Source organism: Salvelinus sp. IW2-2015, linkage group LG19 (genome assembly GCF_002910315.2).
Source record: "Salvelinus sp. IW2-2015 linkage group LG19, ASM291031v2, whole genome shotgun sequence".
NCBI lineage: Eukaryota > Metazoa > Chordata > Actinopteri > Salmoniformes > Salmonidae > Salvelinus > Salvelinus sp. IW2-2015.
Genome location: NC_036859.1, coordinates 38149767 through 38169811, shown reverse-complemented (window position 1 = coordinate 38169811; position 20045 = coordinate 38149767). Strand labels below are relative to the sequence as shown.

The following is a 20045-nucleotide window of genomic DNA, read 5'->3' as shown; positions in this document are numbered from 1 at the left end:
CATGTGGCTGTTGCTGAGGATAATTTGTAACAGTTGATAATATTTTTTTTTTAAACATGTCGACTAAATACATTGTTATGGAAGGGAACACAGACCAAGCAGTAACAGTTTGAACCCGACGCAAAATACTTGGCTGTGACATCACACAGTTCCATGGTTAGTGTAGGTAATAGACGAGGGTATAGCCTCCTATTGTACACTATTCTCCCTATTATAATTATATGTACACCAATCTTCCAGTATTATCATGGAATAAAAACCTTAATGTGTCAATTGTCAGAATGAATCAAACCACCGCTTTCTTTCTTTTGTGAGTAAAGCCTCTCCAAAACAGTTTTTTTAATGGATTCATAAATATTTTCCTAATCCTAAATAATCTACGAGATCAGAGAATTTTTAAATCTACCAATTTCTTCTGAAACTGAGACGAATATGCATATATTAAGATGGCTTTCCTACGCACGCCTTTCCTATGCACGCCTTTCCTACGTACGCCTTTCCCACACACTTCTCAGTATTTGGTATTCAGACTTACCTTATTCAGTCACGTAACACGCTCTGCAGGTGTGACTCTATAAATACATTTCATTCAACCGCTGAAAACCCTCCCACTTGCTGGCCAACAGATTGTGTTGTGGTGTTTTCATTCAATAGGGTTTTCAGTACATTTATCTTAAACTATCGCTTTAAATACGGTGTACCTTTAATTATAATTTTGTCGACAGACTCAATAGAATACTTGTAGAGAACGGGTTCAGAATATAGGGATCAATGAAAGAATGCCATCCTCATCCTCGTCTCCATTTCAGCACCAACTGGTAGATTTAAAAAAATGCTCTAATCTTGTAGATTATTTGGAGAAGGGCTGTTAATCACTGAAGCTGGAGACTCATATCTCCCTCACTTGCTTTAAGCACCAGCTGTCAGAGCAGCTCACAGATCACTGTACCTCACTGCACCTGTACAGATCACTGCACCTGTACAGATCACTGCACCTGTACATAGCCCATCTGTAAATAGCGCATCCAACTACCTCATCCCCATACTGTATTTATTTATTTATTTATCTTGCTCCTTTTCCCCCCCAGTATCTCTACTTGCACAATCATCTTCTGCACATCTATCACTCCAGTGTTTAATTGGTATACTGTAATTACTTCGTCACCATGGCCTATTTATTGCCTTACCTCCCCTATCTTACCTTATTTGCACACAATGTATATAGTCTTTTTCTACTGTATTATTGACTGTGTTTTGTTTATTCCATGTGTAACTCTGTGTTGTTGTATGTGTCGAACTGCTTTGCTTTATCTTGGCCAGGTCGCAGTTGTAAATGAGAACTTGTTCTCAACTAGCCTACCTGGTTAAATAAATAAAGGTGAAATTTTAAAAAAATAAGAGAAAAAATGAGTTACGAAAGAGTTATAATATGACCCTCAGACTACACCATTTGATCCGTAATATTTACCCTGAGGATTTGAACCTTGTGGGGATCTTCAGGCACCGTTGACCTCAATGAGAAACAGAAGAAGGTAAGTCACGGCCCTTTACTGTCCGGTGGGGGGAAATGGGGCTGGTACAGCCTATATATCAGCATCATTTTCAAAACGGGGTTTGGTCTTTTGGAATATTCACTAACACTGGTATAGCGTAAGCACATTTTGAAAACAGCCATAAGGATAACACTACTATGTCATTGTACTAATACATCTATAAAGATATTCTAAATATGAGCTCTTGCATAGCACGACGTAAATTAATCTACATTTTGGAAAACAGTTAAGGCGCTAAAGCGTGGAAATTCCTCTCCTTCCTTACCCAAGCAAGTTATACCTGTAAAAATGTAGTTAGGACCTGTTATAACACGTTCATGAGACGCTTATAGATGTGTAACTGCATTATTACAGGTTAATTAATTATATCCATAGCATATCTAATAGTGCATTTTTTATTTTAAAAAATGTAACCACAGAAAAATACATTGAGACCTAGGTCTCATTTGCAAATGTGTCCTGGGAACAATACAGCAAATACAATTATACACAATTTAAAACATGGATATGTGGATATGTAGTCAAAGTAAATCATTACCAAATTTGGAAAAATGCAATAATAGTGACCTAAAAATATTTTTTTAAATGCATTGTTTATTGACAGTCATTACAGTCACAATTGTCATTGTGAACAGGGCAGTCACAATCATAGATATTTTATACAACTTTTTGTTTATGACACTTGTTCACTCTCACTGTGAAAGCTAAACATACTCATCACAAATAAGGGCCTTCCTACTTAGAAAGTGTCTCGAATAATTGATCAGCTCATTGATACGGTCCGACCAAAGAGATTGATGAAATAATATTAATATTAGTTAATATTGCCAATTAACGTTATAATATAGTGATGGATAGAGGGCGCACTTGCCCACAATGGAGATAGCCCACAATGGTGATTCCTATGCTGTCACAGAATCCATCAATGTAAAGAAAATATGTGTTTCCTCTTTCCCATCTCTATACTTTCTAAACAACCAAAAAAAGGCACTAAACAGCTTGGCTGAATTTACATAACCATAAAGACCAATGAAAATGCATTGTTCCAGTACAGGCCCAATGCTGTCATGGTCAGCTCTTTTCCCGTCACTGGAATCGTCAAACACAAACCACCAAACAGACTTCGACTGTCCATCCTTTGTGGTCATCAGTTAAAACTGAGAAGGTCTTTAGACCAGCCAAAGAAGAGTCCTATCATGACCAATGCTTCTAGCAACGCACACAAGAGCCAAGAGTTTCTCCAGCTCTCAGAAATGGACCTCTTCTCCCCATGTCACTGCCTCAGCCTCAGCCATGGTCAGATTACCAAAGAAGTCTAACTCTGATGCAAGAGTGGGCAACCGGGGGAGAAGTGTGGGGGGGGGGGGGGGGGGGGGGCGACGACGACAGTACAACCTCTCTCACTGGGACTGTTAGCCATATTGGTTTGTCTTTCCGTTGCCAGACCTTGCATTGTGGAACAGAGCGTAGTTGCACAGCCCCTCAATTGTTATGAGGGACATCTGGTCGCACGCAAAAGGTTATACTATGACTGTGCCTTCAAAGCGAGAGTGCCTGTGTGGTGTCCGTGTCGGACATGACCGATGAGCGCCCAGGTCCTCCCTGGATCTTGCTGACTATCCCCTGGGCCGGCCAGCAGTGGTAATGCGGATAAGCTTGAGGACGTCTCTGCGGAAGCGTTCGCCCACAAACACATACAGGAAGGGGTTGAGGCAGGCATGCATGTAGGCCAGGCTCTTCAGCACCTGGCCGGCTACGTCGAAACGCTTTTCCGCATCGCAGTCCATTTCGGTGCTGTTTACCGCCTTGGTGGCTTCCACCACCAGCACGCTGTTATATGGCAATTGGGAAAGGACAAACACAGCCACCACCACCATGATCACGCGCAGTGCCTGTGCTTCTTGAAGTTGCGGGTTTTGAGCAGGGTGCGGATGATGCCGGCGTAGCAGAACACCATCACCAGGAGGGGCAGGCAGAAGCCCATGCAGATCTGAAGCCCCAGGACCAGGATCTTGGTGCGGTTGTCCTGGTTACTCCAGTAGACCATGGTGCAGGAAGCCCGGCCCTCCAGCTCCTTGACGTTGGCGAACATGAACTCGGGCAGGGCCAACACCACGGCCAGGAGCCAGACGCAGGCGCACACCAACTTGCTGCAGCTCAGCCGCTGTCTCTTGGAATTCTGGGCCATGGTGGTCTGGACGATGACCACGTAGCGATCGACACTGATGCAGGTGAGCAGCAGCATGCTGCTGAAGAAGTTGATCTTGTAGAGGGCATAGGTGACCTTGCAGAGGCCCAAGCCGAAGCTCCATCCCTGGTTGGCCTCCACGGCCCATAAGGGTAGAGTGCCCAAGAAGAAGAGGTCGGCCACAGCTAGGTTCAACAGGTAGACATCGGTCATGGTCTTGAGACGCTGGCGGAAGTGCAGGTAGATCCACACCACGGTCAGGTTACCCAGGCCTCCCAGGATGACGATGAACCAGTAGAGAGGTGGTTCATACTGGCCTCTGAAAGCCCTAACGGCAGATTTGTCGCACATAAAGTCATCCAGAACATCCTCAACCGTGGGGGTGAAGCTGGAGTCGTAGTCGAACACCTGTGTGTAAGAAAGGACAACATAGCTTGTTGGACATGTGGACCAATTGTGCCAGTAAATGATAGGAGCAGAATATACGTTTGCGGACAGAAATATCGGCACACTTTTCTTAAATAATTTCCTATTTATTGTAAAATAAAAAAATAAAATTATAATAACTTTGTCAGATTCTCAAATACATTTTCTTATTGCAAACTTGGCAATTTTAAATCAGGGCCGGATTACCGAACAGGCACGCAGGGGGGTTGGGGGTCCCCTGGAGGTAGGGGGGCCACCAAATAGCATATGATAACAAAAAATGTTTCATTGCAGGAAATTAGCTTTGAAAATGCTAAATGTTTTCTTAGCCTCATGACAAAATGTGTAGAATAGCATTATAAAACTCAAAATGTTTCTCTCTGCACTTTCTCTCTGAGCTAGTACTTGGTTACACAGCCTTTGGACAACACTGCAGACAAACGCTTCCGGTAGCCGTCAATGAGCATGCTGCACCTTTCTACTGAAAATGTGGCCCACTTTTCAGCAGCAAATTGCTCTAATTCATCAATATTTGAAGGGTGCCCTCCACCAACTGCTGTTTTCAGATCTCGTTTTGGATATAATTCAGATCTGGACTCTTCCCTGGCCACTCCAGAACAGTCCAGCATCTTTTCTTAACCATTCCTAGGGGCTTTTTTATGTGTGTTTGGTGTTGTTGTCCTGCTGGAAGACCCACAACCGTCAATGGAGACCCAGTTTTTGGTCACTGGGTTTAACATTAGACTACAAAACACCTTATAATCTGCTGATTTCATGATGCCTTGTGCACGTTCAAGGCCCCCAATACCAGAGTCAGCAAAGAAACCCCAAAGCATTATTAAATCTCCCCCATCTTTGATTGTATGGAGGATGTTCTTTTCATTGAATGCTTCATTTGGCCATAAATAAACAAAGCGCTCTAATTTTGTTTAATTGGTCCACACTTTTTTTTGTGGGGTGTAGGCTTGTTTAAGTGGGTTTTTGAGGAGTTCAATCAGTTTCCTTCAGCATTGTGGTCTTCCTATGTTTAACCAACGACCAAATGAAGCGTTCAAAGAAAATAACACCTTCCTCTGCAATCAGGTTTGATACTGCTAATGGATTGCTTTGCTGCCTCTTGTACTAGGGGCTTTGAATGTGTGCAAGACGACGTCATGAAATCAGCAGATTATTTTGGAGTGCAGTGTTCAACCCAGTGTCCAAAAAAAAAACTGTGTCTCTGTTGAAGGTTTTGGGTCTTCAATTGGACAACAACCCCAACGCACCCTGGAAGGGTTCTAGAATAAACACTGGAATGGTTCTAGAAGAAACACTGGAATGGTTCTAGAAGAAACACTGGAATGGTTCTAGAAGAAACACTGGAAGGGTTCTGGAAGAAACATTGGAATGTTCTGGAGTGGCCAGTGAAGAGTCCAGATCTGAATCACATCCATAATCTTTGGCGAGAGATGAACACAGCAGTTGGTGAATGGGACCTCTTAAACATTGAAGATTTAGAGCAGTTTGCTGCTGAAGAGTGGGCCAAATGACCAAATAGAAAAGTTCAGCAAGCTCATTGATGGCTACAAGAAGCATTTGTTGGCAGTTATCTTGGCCAATGGCTACGCAACCAAGTACTAGCTCTGAAGTGCCAATAATTTTGTCCCATGCCATTTGTCTTTATTTTCTCAATTAAAATGGTAAACTTAACTTTACAATGTTTAACATCCAATAAGGTGGGGAGAGCAAAAGTTTTTTTCAATTTCAAGTACTTTTAGAAGAAATAGGGAATTATTTAAGAAAAGTGCAAAGGTGCCAATATACTGTACACATACTTATATAGACCAGGGGTCTCCAACATTTTATCTCATAAGAGCACGTAAAAAAATATATATACATGTAATTTAACTGTTATGAATTAAAATAATACAAATTTGATGTGATTTAATTTTTTGTTATTTCATACAAATATAACACACACACAATATTTTACACAAATGGTATAAAAAAGTACAAAAAATGTAATATATATAGTGTACAAGTTGTTTACCTCTGAATCCATTGGTGAAGTCACCATGTCACCTATAACTGGCATCTGAAAAGAGACGGGAGGGAAACAACAAAATGAGTCAGGAAAATAACACACAGTACAGTATAGGTCATGGTGTAATGTTGACTAAATATTCAAACTAAAATATTACAGCACGATGAAGTAGATACTTTGTAGTAATACATGCAAAAATTCTTACATTTCAAATCCGCTATCTTAAATGTTAATACATTTGAGAACACTACACGAGACCAGCTGTTCAGACAATTTTACTTACAGTTGTTCTCTGCTAGTGAGATGTCAAACAGATGTCAAAAATTCAAGATGCTTGTTGGTTGCTTCCTTATCACTGAGTTGCTTTAGAGAACTCTCTGGCAACTGTTTGCTCTCCAGAGGCTTATAAAGGTTTCAGTTAAACCACAATTGACGTCAGGTTGCAAAGCAGGGTGATATTCTATAGTGCTCATTTGCGGGTTTTGCCGCATCTCGCTAAAGCAAACCTGCAGCGTGCATACAACCTCATGCAACTTCTCAGGGATTTTAGTCATATACGAAGAAGTATATGTAGCTACCTGTATACAATGGATGAGTCATAGGAAATCCCTTTTATTCCCCACAGAAGACTCCCTTCATCTGATATCTATGCCAAAAGAACACTTTCTTAGGACACCTTTGTTCATATACTGATTTACAGTTAATTTCAGAGATCACCAAAATCTCAAGAATGACAGCCATGTGCTTTGGATTTCTTCACTGTAGTATAAACATAAGAAGGTGCATTATGCTTTTTTGCAAAGGACGCACACACACGCACACAGAGACACACACACACACACACACACGCACACACACACAGACACACGAACACACACACACACACACACACACACACTCTCTTTTTCTCTCAGACACGCACACACGCGCACACACGCATGCACACGCACACAGACACACGCACACACACACAGACACGCGGACACACACACACACACAGACAGACACACAATCTCGTCCTTCCTGTTATAGGAATGAAGGCCTATACTGTGCTAAATTACTTAGGTTTGTTACTTCAGGCACCATGGTTACAATGGTTACCATTTCATTATATTACTGTAGTTGATTGAGTAGAACCCACACACCTTGGCCAGAGAGTCCACTCACCTGGTTTTCCAGGTCTAAATCATTCCCTGACTAGAGGGGAAGGATGCAAACCAGCATTGCATAAAGAGCTGTCGAAAGCCTACACAGTAGGTGTTTTCAAAAGACACTGTAACATAAGGCTACAACATGGGTGGTGGTAGAATCCTATTGTGCTATCTCCTGGATCCTTATTATATGTTATTATATATGATATGGTGATTTAATAGATACCTGTCTCTACTTGTCAAGGCGCCAGGGGTCGACACTGGAGCAGATTAGTAAGGTGATACACTCCAACCAGATGCCGTCAAGTTAAGAATTGCTCGAGGTGTTTACCGTACTTTTGTTTTCTTACCGTTCAAGAGTGCCACAGTGTCAGGCCTGCTGTCATGTGCCGAACGAGTCGTTAAACAACCTAGACGAACTGAAGACATGACAACGCACTGAGGGTATATTTAGTTGTAGGCACGGTTCCAAAACCGGTGTATGTGTTTGCATTACAACACTTTGAAAATATTTTGAATTTCGTAATGTACATGGGGCCTATGAACATTAATTATGTAACCACTCCCTCTTCAAATCAGGGTTGATTGGAAAAAGCTGTTCAGAAGAAGACATTGTATTATCATATCTTTGTACTCCCTGACGAAGGCCATGCGGCCGAAACACGTCAGTTTTTTTTCCATCTTTGTTTCCGTTGAACATGTCATATAAATAAAGGCATTTTTTTATTAATTATATGAAGAGTGCCTTGGTTCTCCTGTCTTTGTGAAGTAATTTCAAAATGCCTAGTCTAGTAATATCATCCCGTCTCGGCTCACGTCTCTAATCGGTTCTGCCTGGATAACCCCTGGATGCTACCAGCTGTACGTTATATGGTGATTCGACACTGTCATGCTTGCCTTGACTCGCCTTTTAGGCCGCTGTACTGTGTTAATTAACAACTAGTGATATTTCAGCTGTCATATCAAGTGCATCTGCACATCATTTGAGAGAAGACATATTGAGAAACACAGACGTGGGCGGGATAAGCAGTATAACTTCATGGAAATTAGACAGAAGTGTGTGTGTGTGTTTCAACACGAGGAAACATGTAACTCTGGTTGTCTGTGTGTCTCTGTTGTGTGTGTGTTTGGTGTGTGTCAGTGTGTGTGTCTCAGTGTGTGTGTCTCAGTGTGTGTGTCTCAGTGTGTGTGTCTCAGTGTGCCACAGTGTGTGTGTCTCAGTGTGTGTGTGTGTGTGTCTCAGTGTGTGTGTGGTGTGTGTCACAGTGTGTGTGTCTCAGTGTGTGTGTCTCAGTGTGTGTGTCTCAGTGTGTGTGTGTGTGTGTGTGTGTGTGTGTGTGTGTGTGTGTGTGTGTGTGTGTGTGTGTGTGTGTCTGTGTCTGTGTCTGTGTCTGTGTCTGTGTGTGTGTGTGTGTGTGTGTGTGTGTGTGTGTGTGTGTGTGTGTGTGTGTGGTGTGTGTGTGTGTGTGTGTGTGTGTCTCAGTGTGTGTGTCTCAGTGTGTGTGTCTCAGTGTGTGTGTCTCAGTGTGTGTGTCTCAGTGTGTGTGTCTCAGTGTGTGTGTCTCTGTGTGTGTGTGTCTCAGTGTGTGTGTCTCAGTTGTGTGTGTGTGTATACGCTACACTGTAATAAGATATCTTTCTAAACTTTACCTGAACTCTTCATCATAAGGGACTGCTTATAATGACAATAAAGCCCATAACCACTGTAAAGACACGAAACAGTGTTTAGACTAGCAAACTTGCTAACCAATAGCTACCTTCAATTTTCAATAGCTTACCTTCAATCTTCAATTCAAGCCTACTAAAAAGTGTGTACTCTCAGGCCTGGAGGGAAGCAAAAGTTATTCCCCTATTGTACCTAAGAATAGTAAAGTCCCCTTAATTGGCTCAAATAGCCAACCAACAGCCTCAAATCAAATCAAATCAAATTTTATTAGTCACATACACATGGTTAGCAGATGTTAATGCGAGTGTAGCGAAATGCTTGTGCTTCTAGTTCCGACAATGCAGTAATAGCCAACAAGTAATCTAACCTAACAATTCCACAACTACTACCTTATACACACACAAGTGTAAAGGGATAAAGAATATGTACATAAAGATATATGAATGAGTGGTGGTACAGAACGGCATAGGCAAGATGCAGTAGATGGTATAGAGTACGGTATATACATATGAGATGAGTACTGTAGGGTATGTAAACATAAAGTGGCATATGTTAAAGTGGCTAGTGGTACATGTATTACATAAAGATGGCAAGATGCAGTAGATGATATAGAGTACAGTATATACATATGAGATGGGTAATGTGTAGGGTATGTAAACATTATATTAAGTGGCATGTTTTAAAGTGGCTAGTGTACATTTTTACATAATTTCCATCAATTCCCATTTTTAAAGTGGCTGGAGTTGAGTCAGTATGTTGCAGCGGCCGCTAAATGTTAGTGGTGGCTGTTTAACAGTCTGATGGCCTTGAGATAGAAGCTATTTTTCAGTCTCTCGGTCCCTGCTTTGATGCACCTGTACTGACCTCGCCTTCTGGATGATAGCGGGGTGAACAGGCAGTGGCTTGGGTGGTTGTTGTCCTTGATGATCTTTATGGCCTTCCTGTGACATCGGGTGGTGTAGGTGTCCTGGAGGGCAGGTAGTTTGCCCCCGGTGATGCGTTCTGCAGACCTCACTACCCTCTGGAGAGCCTTACGGTTGTGGGCGGAGCAGTTGCCGTACCAGGCGGTGATACAGCCCGACAGGATGCTCTCGATTGTGCATCTGTAGAAGTTTGTGAGTGCTTTTGGTGACAAGCCGAATTTCTTCAGCCTCCTGAGGTTGAAGAGGCGCTGCTGCGCTTCTTCACGACCTGTCTGTGTGGGTGGACCAATTCAGTTTGTCCGTGATGTGTACACCGAGGAACTTAAAACTTTCCACCTTCTCCACTACTGACCCGTCGATGTGGATAGGGGGTGCTCCCTCTGCTGTTTCCTGAAGTCCACAATCATCTCCTTTGTTTGTTTGACGTTGAGTGTGAGGTTATTTTCCTGACACCACACTCCGAGGCCCTCACCTCCTCCCTGTAGGCCGTCTCGTCGTTGTTGGTAATCAAGCCTACCACTGTAGTGTCATCCGCAAACTTGATGATTGAGTTGGAGGCGTGCATGGCCACGCAGTCGTGGGTGAACAGGGAGTACAGGAGAGGGCTCAGAACGCACCCTTGTGGGGCCCCAGTGTTGAGGATCAGCGGGGGGAGATGTTGTTACCTACCCTCACCACCTGGGGCGGCCCGTCAGGAAGTCCAGGACCCAGTTGCACAGGGCGGGGTCGAGACCCAGGGTCTCGAGCTTGATGACGAGTTTGGAGGGTACTATGGTGTTAAATGCTGAGCTGTAATCGATGAACAGCATTCTCACATGGGTATTCCTCTTGTCCAGATGGGTTAGGGCAGTGTGCAGTGTGGTTGCGATTGCGTCGTCTGTGGACCTATTGGGTCGGTAAGCAAATTGGAGTGGGTCTAGGGGTCCGGTAGGGTGGAGGTGATATGGTCCTTGACTAGTCTCTCAAAGCACTTCATGATGACGGAAGTGAGTGCTACGGGGCGGTAGTCGTTTAGCTCAGTTACCTTAGCTTTCTTGGAACAGGAACAATGGTGGCCTCTTGAAGCATGTGGGAACAGCAGACTGGGATAAGGATTGATTGAATATGTCAGTAAACACACCAGCCAGCTGGTCTGCGCATGCTCTGAGGACGCGGCTGGGATGCCGTCTGGGCCTGCAGCCTTGCGAGGGTTAACACGTTTAAATGTTTTACTCACCTCGGCTGCAGTGAAGGAGAGCCCGCAGGTTTTGGTAGGGGGCCGTGTCAGTGGCACTGTATTGTCCTCAAAGCGGGCAAAAAAAGTTGTTTAGCCTGTCTGGGAGCAAGACATCCTGGTCCGCGACGGGGCTGTTTTCTTTTTGTAATCCGTGATTGACTGTAGACCCTGCCACATACCTCTTGTGTCTGAGCTGTTGAATTGCGACTCGATTTTGTCTCTGTACTGGGACTTAGCCTGTTTGATTGCCTTGCGGAGAGAATAGCTACACTGTTTGTATTCGGTCATGCTTTCGGTCACCTTGCCCTGGTTAAAAGCAGTGGTTCGCGCTTTCAGTTTCACGCGAATGCTGCCGTCAATCCACGGTTTCTGGTTTGGGAATGTTTTAATCGTTGCTGTGGGTACGACATCGTCAATGCACTTCCTAATGAACTCGCTCACCGAATCAGCATATTCGTCAATATTGTTGTTGGACGCAATGCGAACATATTCCAATCCGCGTGATCGAAGCAGTTGAAGCGTGGAATCAGATTTGTCGGACCAGCGTTGAACAGACCTGAGCACGGGAGCTTGTTGTTTTAGTTTCTGTTTGTAGGCTGGAATCAACAAAATGGAGTCGTGGTCAGTTTTTCCGAAAGGGGGGCGGGGGAGGGCCTTATATGCGTCGCGGAAATTATTATAACAATGATCTAGGGTTTTTCCAGCCCTGGTAGCACAATCGATATGCTGATAGAATTTAGGGAGTTTTGTTTTTAGATTAGCCTTGTTAAAATCCCCAGCTACGATGAATGCACCTCAGGGTGTGTGGTTTCCAGTTTACAAAGAGTCAGATAAAGTTCGTTCAGGGCCATCGATGTGTCTGCTTGGGGGGAATATATACGGCTGTGATTATGATTGAAGAGAATTCCCTTGGTAGATAATGCGGTCGACATTTTATTGTGAGGAGTTCTAGATCAGGTGAACAGAATGACTTGAGTTCCTGTGTGTTGTTATGATGATCACACCACGTCCGTTAATCATAAGCATACCCCCCGCCCCTCTTCTTACCAGAAAGATGTTTGTTTCTGTCGGCGCGATGCATGAAGAAACCAGCTGGCTGCACCGACTCCGTTAGCGCCTCTTGAGTTAGCCATGTTTCCGTGAAGCAGAGCACGTTGCAATCCCTGAGTCTCTCGGAATGCTACCCGTGCTCGGATTTCATCAACCTTATGTTCAAGAGACTGGACATTGGCGAGTAGTATGCTAGGGAGTGGAGCGCGATGTGCCCGTCTCCGAAGCCTGGCCAGGAGACCGCCTCGTTCCCCTTTTACGGCGTCGCACAGGGTCGCCGGCTGGGATCAGATCCATTGTATTGGGTGGAAGGCAAAACACTGGATCCGTTTCGGGAAAGTTATATTCCTGGTAGGAACGATGATGAGTTGACGTTAATCGTATATTCAGTAGTTCCTCCCGACTGTATGTAATGAAACCTAAGATTACCTGGGGTACCGATGTAAGAAATAACACATAAAAAAACAAAATACTGCATATTTTCCAAGGAACGCGAAGCGAGGCGGCCATCTCGTTTCGGCGCCGGATGTTGTTACCAACCCTTAGTAAACTTTTGTAAAAAATGGTGTTTGACCAGATACAATACTATTTTTCAGTAAACAAATTGACAACAGACTTTCAGCACACTTATAGGGAAGGACATTCAACAAGCACAGCACTTACACAAATGACCAATGATTGGCTGAGAGAAATTGATGATAAAAAGATAGTGGGGCTGTTTTGTTAGACTTCAGTGCAGCTTTTGACATTATCGATCATAGTCTGTTGCTAGAAAAACGTGTGTTATGGCTTTACACCCCCTGCTATAATGTGGATAAAGAGTTGCCTGTCTAACAGAACACAGAGGGTGTTCTTTAATGGAAGCCTCTCCAACATAATCCAGGTAGAATCAGGAATTCCCCAGGGCAGTTGTCTAGGCCCCTTACTTTTTTCAATCTCCATGTATACAGATGACTCAACACTATACATGTCAGCTACCACAGCGACTGAAATGACAGCAACACTTAACAAAAAGCTGCAGTTAATTTCAGAATGGGTGTCAAGGAATAAGTTAGTCCTAAATATTTCCAAAACTAAAAGCATTGCATTTGGGACAAATCATTCACTAAACCCTAAACCTCAACTGTGAAGCAACACAAACACAAACACACGATAACATATGCACTACACATGTACACATGTATTTTGTGTTATAGATAAGTAGTAGTAGAATAGAGGCCCGAGGGCACCCACTTAATATGTTGTGAAGTCTGTTCTGAATGTATCGTAATGTTTTAAAAAATGTATAACTGCCTTAATTTTGCTGGAACCCAGGAAGAGTAGCTGCTGCCCTGGCAGTAGCTAATGGGGATCCATAATAAATACAAATACAAATACCTAGATAAAAGTTTGTGTCCTGAGAGTGTAAATGAGCAACCAACTTGACTGTTTGTAACATCTGTTATGCCTTCATTATGATAGTGTTATGTAGACCGTATGACAAAGGGTTCAAATAAAGTGATATTAAACAGATCAATGGGGGTAAAGTTAAATTCGAAACATGATTGTTAATGCCATTAGATTTGTAACCTATTCTTACATCACTTGTGTTTGGTACAGCTGATGTGGTAATACTGAGATGTGATGAGAAAAGTGTTGCAATCAATCCTATGCAATGAAGCTGGTATTACAACACAACAACTTGTGTTTTTTTGTGAGCAAGAACTCGTGTCTGTTGTCTATGATTTGGGGTTGCTATAAAGTTCAACACGGTGAAGCCATTGTAACAGAATAACCAGACTTCACACGATGGTGGGTTTCTAAAAAAGTTGTAACAGTGGTAGCAGCAGAGGGCAGATTTTATACAAATTAAAACAACTGAGAACATAACAAATATATACATTCAAAACTGTGTGATGTTTACAGTCTTAGTAATTCCCCGAAATACAGTATATATATATACATATATATATATATATATATATATATACAATATATATATTCAACAATACAGTGCATTCGGAAAGTATTCAAACCCCTTCCCTTTTTTCCACATTTTATTACGTCACGACCTTATTCTAAAATGGATGAAATAATGTTTTTCCTCATCAATCTACACAAAATAACCACATAATGACAAAACAAAATAAAAAAACAAATAAAAAAAACAGATACCTTATTTACATAAGTTGCATACGCTTGAAATTGAGCTCAGGCTCATCATGTTTCCATTGATCATCCTTGAGATGTGTCTACAACTTGATTGGAGTCCACCTATTGTAAATTAAATTGATTGGACATGATTTGGAAAGGCACACACACCTGTCTATATAAGGTCCCACAGTTGACAGTGCATGTCAGAGCAAAAACTAAGCCATGAGGTTGAAGGAATTGTCCGTAGAGCTCCGAGACAAAATTGTGTCGAGGCACAAATCTGTGGAAGGCTACCAAAACATTTATGCAGCATTGAAGGTCCCCAAGAACACAATGGCCTCCGTCATTCTTAAATGGAATAAGTTTGGAACCACCAAGACTCTTCCTAGAGCTGGCCGCCCGGCCAAACTGAGCAATCGGGAGAGAAGGGTCTTGGTCAGGGAGGTGACCAAGAACCCGATGGTCACTCTGACAGAGCTCTAGAGTTCCCCTGTGGAGATGGGAGAACCTTCCAGAAGGACAACCATCTCTGCAGCACTCCACCAATCAGGCCTTTATGGTAGGGTGGCCAGACGGAAGCGACTCTTCAGTAAAAGGCACATGACAACCCACTTGGAGTTTGCCAAAAGGCACCTAAAGGACTCTCAGACCATGAGAAACAAGACTCTCTTGTCTGATGAAACCAAAATTGAACTCTTTGGCTTGAATGCCAAGCGTCACGTCTGGAGGAAACCTGGCCAATACCATTCCTACGGTGAAGCATGGTGGTGGCAGCATCATGCTGTGGGGATGTTTTTCAGCAGCAGGGACTGAGAGACTCGTCAGGATCTAGGGAAAGATGAACAGAGCAAAGTACAGAGAGATCCTTGATGAAAACCTTCTTCAGAGCACTCAGGACCTCAGACTGGGGTGAAGGTTCACCTTCCAACAGGACAACGACCCTAAGCCCACAGTCAAGACGACGCAGGAGTGGCTTCGGGAAGTCTCTGAATGTCATTGAGTGGCCCAGCCGGAGGTCGTACCAAATCAAACATCTCTGGAGAGACCTGAAAATAGCTATGCAGCGACGCTCCCCATCCAACCTGACAGAGCTTGAGAGGATCTGCAGAGAAGAATGGGAGAAACTCAGCAAATACAGGTGTGCCAAGCTCGTAGCGTCAGACCCAAGAAGACTTAAGGCTTTAATCGCTGCCAAAGGTGCTTCAACAAAGTACTGAGTAAAGGGTCTGAATACTTATGTAAATGTGATATTTCCATTTATTTATTTATACATTTGCAAACATTTCTAAAATCCTGTTTTTGCTTTGTCATTATGGGGTATTGTGTGTAGATTGATGAAGAGAAAGAGACATTTTTAGAATAAGGCTGTAACGTAACAAAACGTGGGAAAAGTCCAGGGGTCTGAGTTCTTTCTGACCGGTCTACATATGTTTGTTTTGCTGTGTGCTTCTTTGCTACATGGACATCTGACTCTAAGATTACATCATCCTGTGGTCAACTTGAAATAGCTTCCAGGAAAGAAAGGTCACGTTTGTCCCTCCACACCGTCTTTGAACACAATCAACAACAACAACAACGCTCAAAACGTCTGCAACTCTATTGGGAGCTGATGGTATACTTAAGCAATATGGCCCAAGGGCTTGTGGTATATGGCCAATATACCACGGCTAAGGGCCTTTCTTAAGCACGACGCAACGCGGAGTGCCTGGATACAGCCCTTAGCCGTGGTATATTGGCCGTAGCCCCCCGAAGTGCCTTATTGCTATTCTAAACTGGTTACCAACGTAATAACAGCATTAAAAGGAAATGTTTTCTCATACCCGTGGTATACGGTCTGATATGCCACGGCTGTCAGCCAATCAGCATTCAGGGCTCGAACCCCGCAGTTTATAATAGAGGTTATAGCTGCATTGGGTCCATCGCTGTCGAGTATGGGAGTAGCGACTTCCATCATAGGAAGTATAATGTCATTGAAAGTTTGTATGTCCTAATATTGCCCTAGCAATGTCAACAAACATGTCATTGTGACCTGACATTTCCATTGGTGAACAATGCCATCGATTTGGCATCTGTTTACATTCCGAGGAGAATGGTGCACATCAGAGGAAGAGGAAGTGGGTCAGTGTGGGCAAATCTTAGTTTTCTGTTTATGTTCACAGAGGACATGACACACACGTGCACATGACGCACTCGTGCACACGTCTGGTGTGGGTAAAGATAGCAGTACCAATCACAGAGCCCTCAGCCTCTGCTCAAAAGGTTGAGCAACTCCTTGAGAGCACCGAAATGGGCAGCTATTCAACCGAATAAAGTTTATTGAACTTTTTACAATATTTTGTAGAAAGAAAAAAAAAGAAGCTGCAATCCTGTGGAAATGATACTGATGACAGTATAACTTATTTTCTAACGCTTGCACAAGTTTGGTAAAAAGGGGATGCCGTCTAGCCATAACGGTTCATTCAAGATATTCACAGACAACAAAAAAACTGTGGCTACAGAATACCATTGTTAATGATTTATATTGAAGTAGGTTATTTATCTAAACCTAGTTAGGTCTAATTTTACATTTTATTTTTCATATCAACGGCATGCAATGTAGCCAATACCCACTTTTGTAAACTATTGTCACAAAATGTTATTTCGATCTCACCTTTTTTTCTTTTTTTTTCTCTCTTCTTCTTCCAAACGTGTAACCTTGGTAACCACATGTCGTCACAAACAGAAAGTGAAGAACAAGCGGGGGGGGAAACTGTGGCCAAAGCTAGTAGCCAAAAATACGACGTGGTTAGAAACCTAGCAGCAAGGCAAGGAGGTCCTAGACACATCTTTTTGAATTATATTGGCAGCTCTAAGAGTACTGAGAAAATACAGCACCTACAGAAGCTTCCCAAGTATAACGAGCCAAAGCATAATTTGTTTTATTACACCTTTTTCAATAGTTAGTTCGTCTTTCCTAATGCTTTCTTGCAGTACTTTTAAAACATATTTTGAAGTTTGTAATTTTGGTAACACTTTGCAGTATTACTATAACGTTATACAAAAATGGGCAAATATATTTAAAAAAATATTATCTCCGGGCATAACACATTTGTAATCTCTACTCACACCAGACGTGTGCACGTGTGTGTCATGTCGTCTGTGAAACAAACAGAAAACTACCTGCTCATATGAGTAATTACAAAACGTATTACATTGTACTTACGGTACATCATTAATTACACCGTAATAATAAAACGAATTGTGTAAATTTGTAATTGTTCCATTGTCATGTACAATGAACACTATAATTACCTACAATAAGCTAATACTATATAATATATATATATAATAATAATCTTAGATAATTGTTTGCTAAAACATGCAGTATAGCTGCAGGTTCTTAACTAATATTAAATAAATGAATAAATTTTAACCAGTGAATTTGTTTTTTTAACAAACTTTAAATGAACAAGCACCCTACGCACAACAGGGTTGTCGTGACAACAGTCCGTCCTGTATAATAACTGTGTATGACTTCCTGTGTAGCGTGACAAACTTTCACAGCAGTTGCGTGTGGGGGTTGGCTGTCCTGTTTTGAACATCGTATGGTGTACTTTATCTGGGGCCTTTGCATGCCAAGCGCAGACCACAAAAATAACGATATTTGAGGAACAGGATAGAGATGACAGAGAGAAGTGTACACACACACACAGACATTCTCACATGCACCCTCCAACTATCCTGTTTCTACTCACAAAAACAAATAGTTATGCAACTAACGTAATTATGCCATTTCTAATCAAAACACAGTAAATTAATGAGTGCACAGACACTCAGTCACACATCCACATGTAAAATTATATGAGTTTGAAAAACATATATAGAAAATTATAGTAACATCTCCAAGACCTTATAATGTAACAGAGCCAACATAAATGAGCAGGGGGGTCAGATGTAAAGATGCAACGTTTATTGTGTCGTCTATAAATCAGGGAAAGGGGGGGGGGGGGGGGATAGATTGACAGAGAAGCTAGAGAAGCTAGAGAGGGTTAGGTTAAAAAGAGTTGCTTTAGCATCTGAGCGTCCAACGTTCCAAAGGTACCCTGGTGGAATCAGGTGGATTCAGATTCGTCTGCGGATGCAGTGTCAGAGATCAGAGAGGTCTCTGTGTGTTCTAAGGGGAGCAAAGTGAGTGAAGTACAACAACAAAAACAATATTACAAATGTTAGGGTAATACTGGAATTAGATTTGGCATCAGAATTACCCTCAATATTAGGAAAGGTATGCAATGGTTTTTGTATACTCGGTGTGTATTGACTAATGGCTTTACGTGATGACATATTGACTTGTAGAAGGCATGTAACGTTACACAGAGTGTACAAAACATTAAGAACACCTTCCTAATATATTCAGAACAGCCTCAATTTGTCAGGGTATGAACTCTACAAGGTGTCTGAAGCGTATCACAGGGATGCTGGCCCATATTGACTCCAATGCTTCCCACAGTTGTGTCAAGTTGGCTGGATGTCCTTTGGGTGGTGGACCATTCTTGATACACACGGGAATCTACTACCATACCCTGTTCCAAAGGCACTTAAATATTTTGTCTTGCCCTTTCACCCTCCGAATGGCACACATGCACAATCCATGTCTCAATTGTCTCAAGGGTTAAAAATCCTTCTTTAAGCTGTCTCCTCCCCTTCGTCTACACTGATATGAAGTGGATTTAACAGGTGACATCAATAATGGATCATAGCTTTCACCTGGATTCACCACATGTTATAACACATGTTATACATGTTACTGACCTGTTATGATCTCTTTAACTTGAATTCCCCCTCCTCCACCTCCAGCTAGAAAGACAGATATGAAAGGAAAATCAGATGAGGGGATAGAGAAAGAGCACAGAAGAGATAGCGAGGGAGATACCTTGTTAAGCCATATTCACACATTTGTACTCATGAGATGGTGTGACCAAAAACAAAAAAAAAGCTGTTCAGCAACTTCCCCATCTTGCTAAAGGTGTTACAGACTTCAGCGGAGAAAATAATATGACCAGAAGGGTAGTTTCCCATTCTCCTACCCTGAGGCTCCCTCTATGTGTGTGAACTTGCCTTTGTATCTAGCCTGGGTAGGGGAGGTAAAGGGGAGCCCTGAGGAGTGCTGGAGCGGGGAGCGTCCCAGCCTGCAGGATGGAAATGTGGAGGTGAATGAGGGCTCTGTCTACCCTGTACACTCTCCCTCCACACTCCCCAGTACTCCTGCCCCCTACACCTGCCCACCACACTCCCCAGTACTCCTGCCCCCTACACCTGCCCACCACACTCCCCAGTACTCCTGCCCCTACACGCTCCCTCCACACTCCCCAATAATACTGCCCACGCCCTCTTACACTCTCCCACACTCCCAGTATCCTGCCCTACACTACAACCTGCCCTCCAACTCCCCCAATTATCACTGCCCCCTCCACTACACCTGCCGTCCACACTTTCCCCCATACTACTGGCCGCCCCCTCACACTACCACCGCCCCCACACTCCCCAGTACTCCTGGCCCTCTCCCTACACCCTCCCGCCACACTGCCAATTACTGCCGTCCCCTCACAGACCTGCCACACTCCACTCCCCACGTACTCCGTTGCCCCTACACCATCCCTTTCCACACTGCCCCATATAATCTGCCCTTCGTACACTCTCCTCCACACTCCCCGCGCAGTATCCTGCCCCCTACAAATAC

The 20045-nt window shown here is 43.0% G+C and overlaps 1 protein-coding gene and 1 pseudogene across 2 annotated transcripts in view; both read right to left on the bottom strand.

Annotated features, from left to right (window-relative positions):
• Positions 1 to 2528: 2528 nt before the first annotated feature.
• Positions 2529 to 6569, bottom strand: LOC111978899 (C-C chemokine receptor type 9-like; annotated as a pseudogene).
• An 11694-nt stretch (positions 6570 to 18263) lies between these two features.
• zgc:136930 (thread biopolymer filament subunit gamma) overlaps positions 18264 to 20045 on the bottom strand; it is a 6856-nt gene continuing 5074 nt past the window's right edge. The window contains exons 8-9 of one of the 2 annotated variants that reach the window (XM_024010349.2): positions 19118 to 19162; positions 18264 to 18482 (exon numbers count right to left, since the gene is read on the bottom strand). In XM_024010349.2, the coding sequence (XP_023866117.1) occupies positions 18421 to 18482; positions 19118 to 19162 (107 nt within the window). In that variant the 3' untranslated portion in view covers positions 18264 to 18420. Of the gene's footprint in view, positions 18483 to 19117; positions 19163 to 20045 lie in introns of those variants that run through there. The other variant, XM_024010350.2, reaches the window with a different exon arrangement.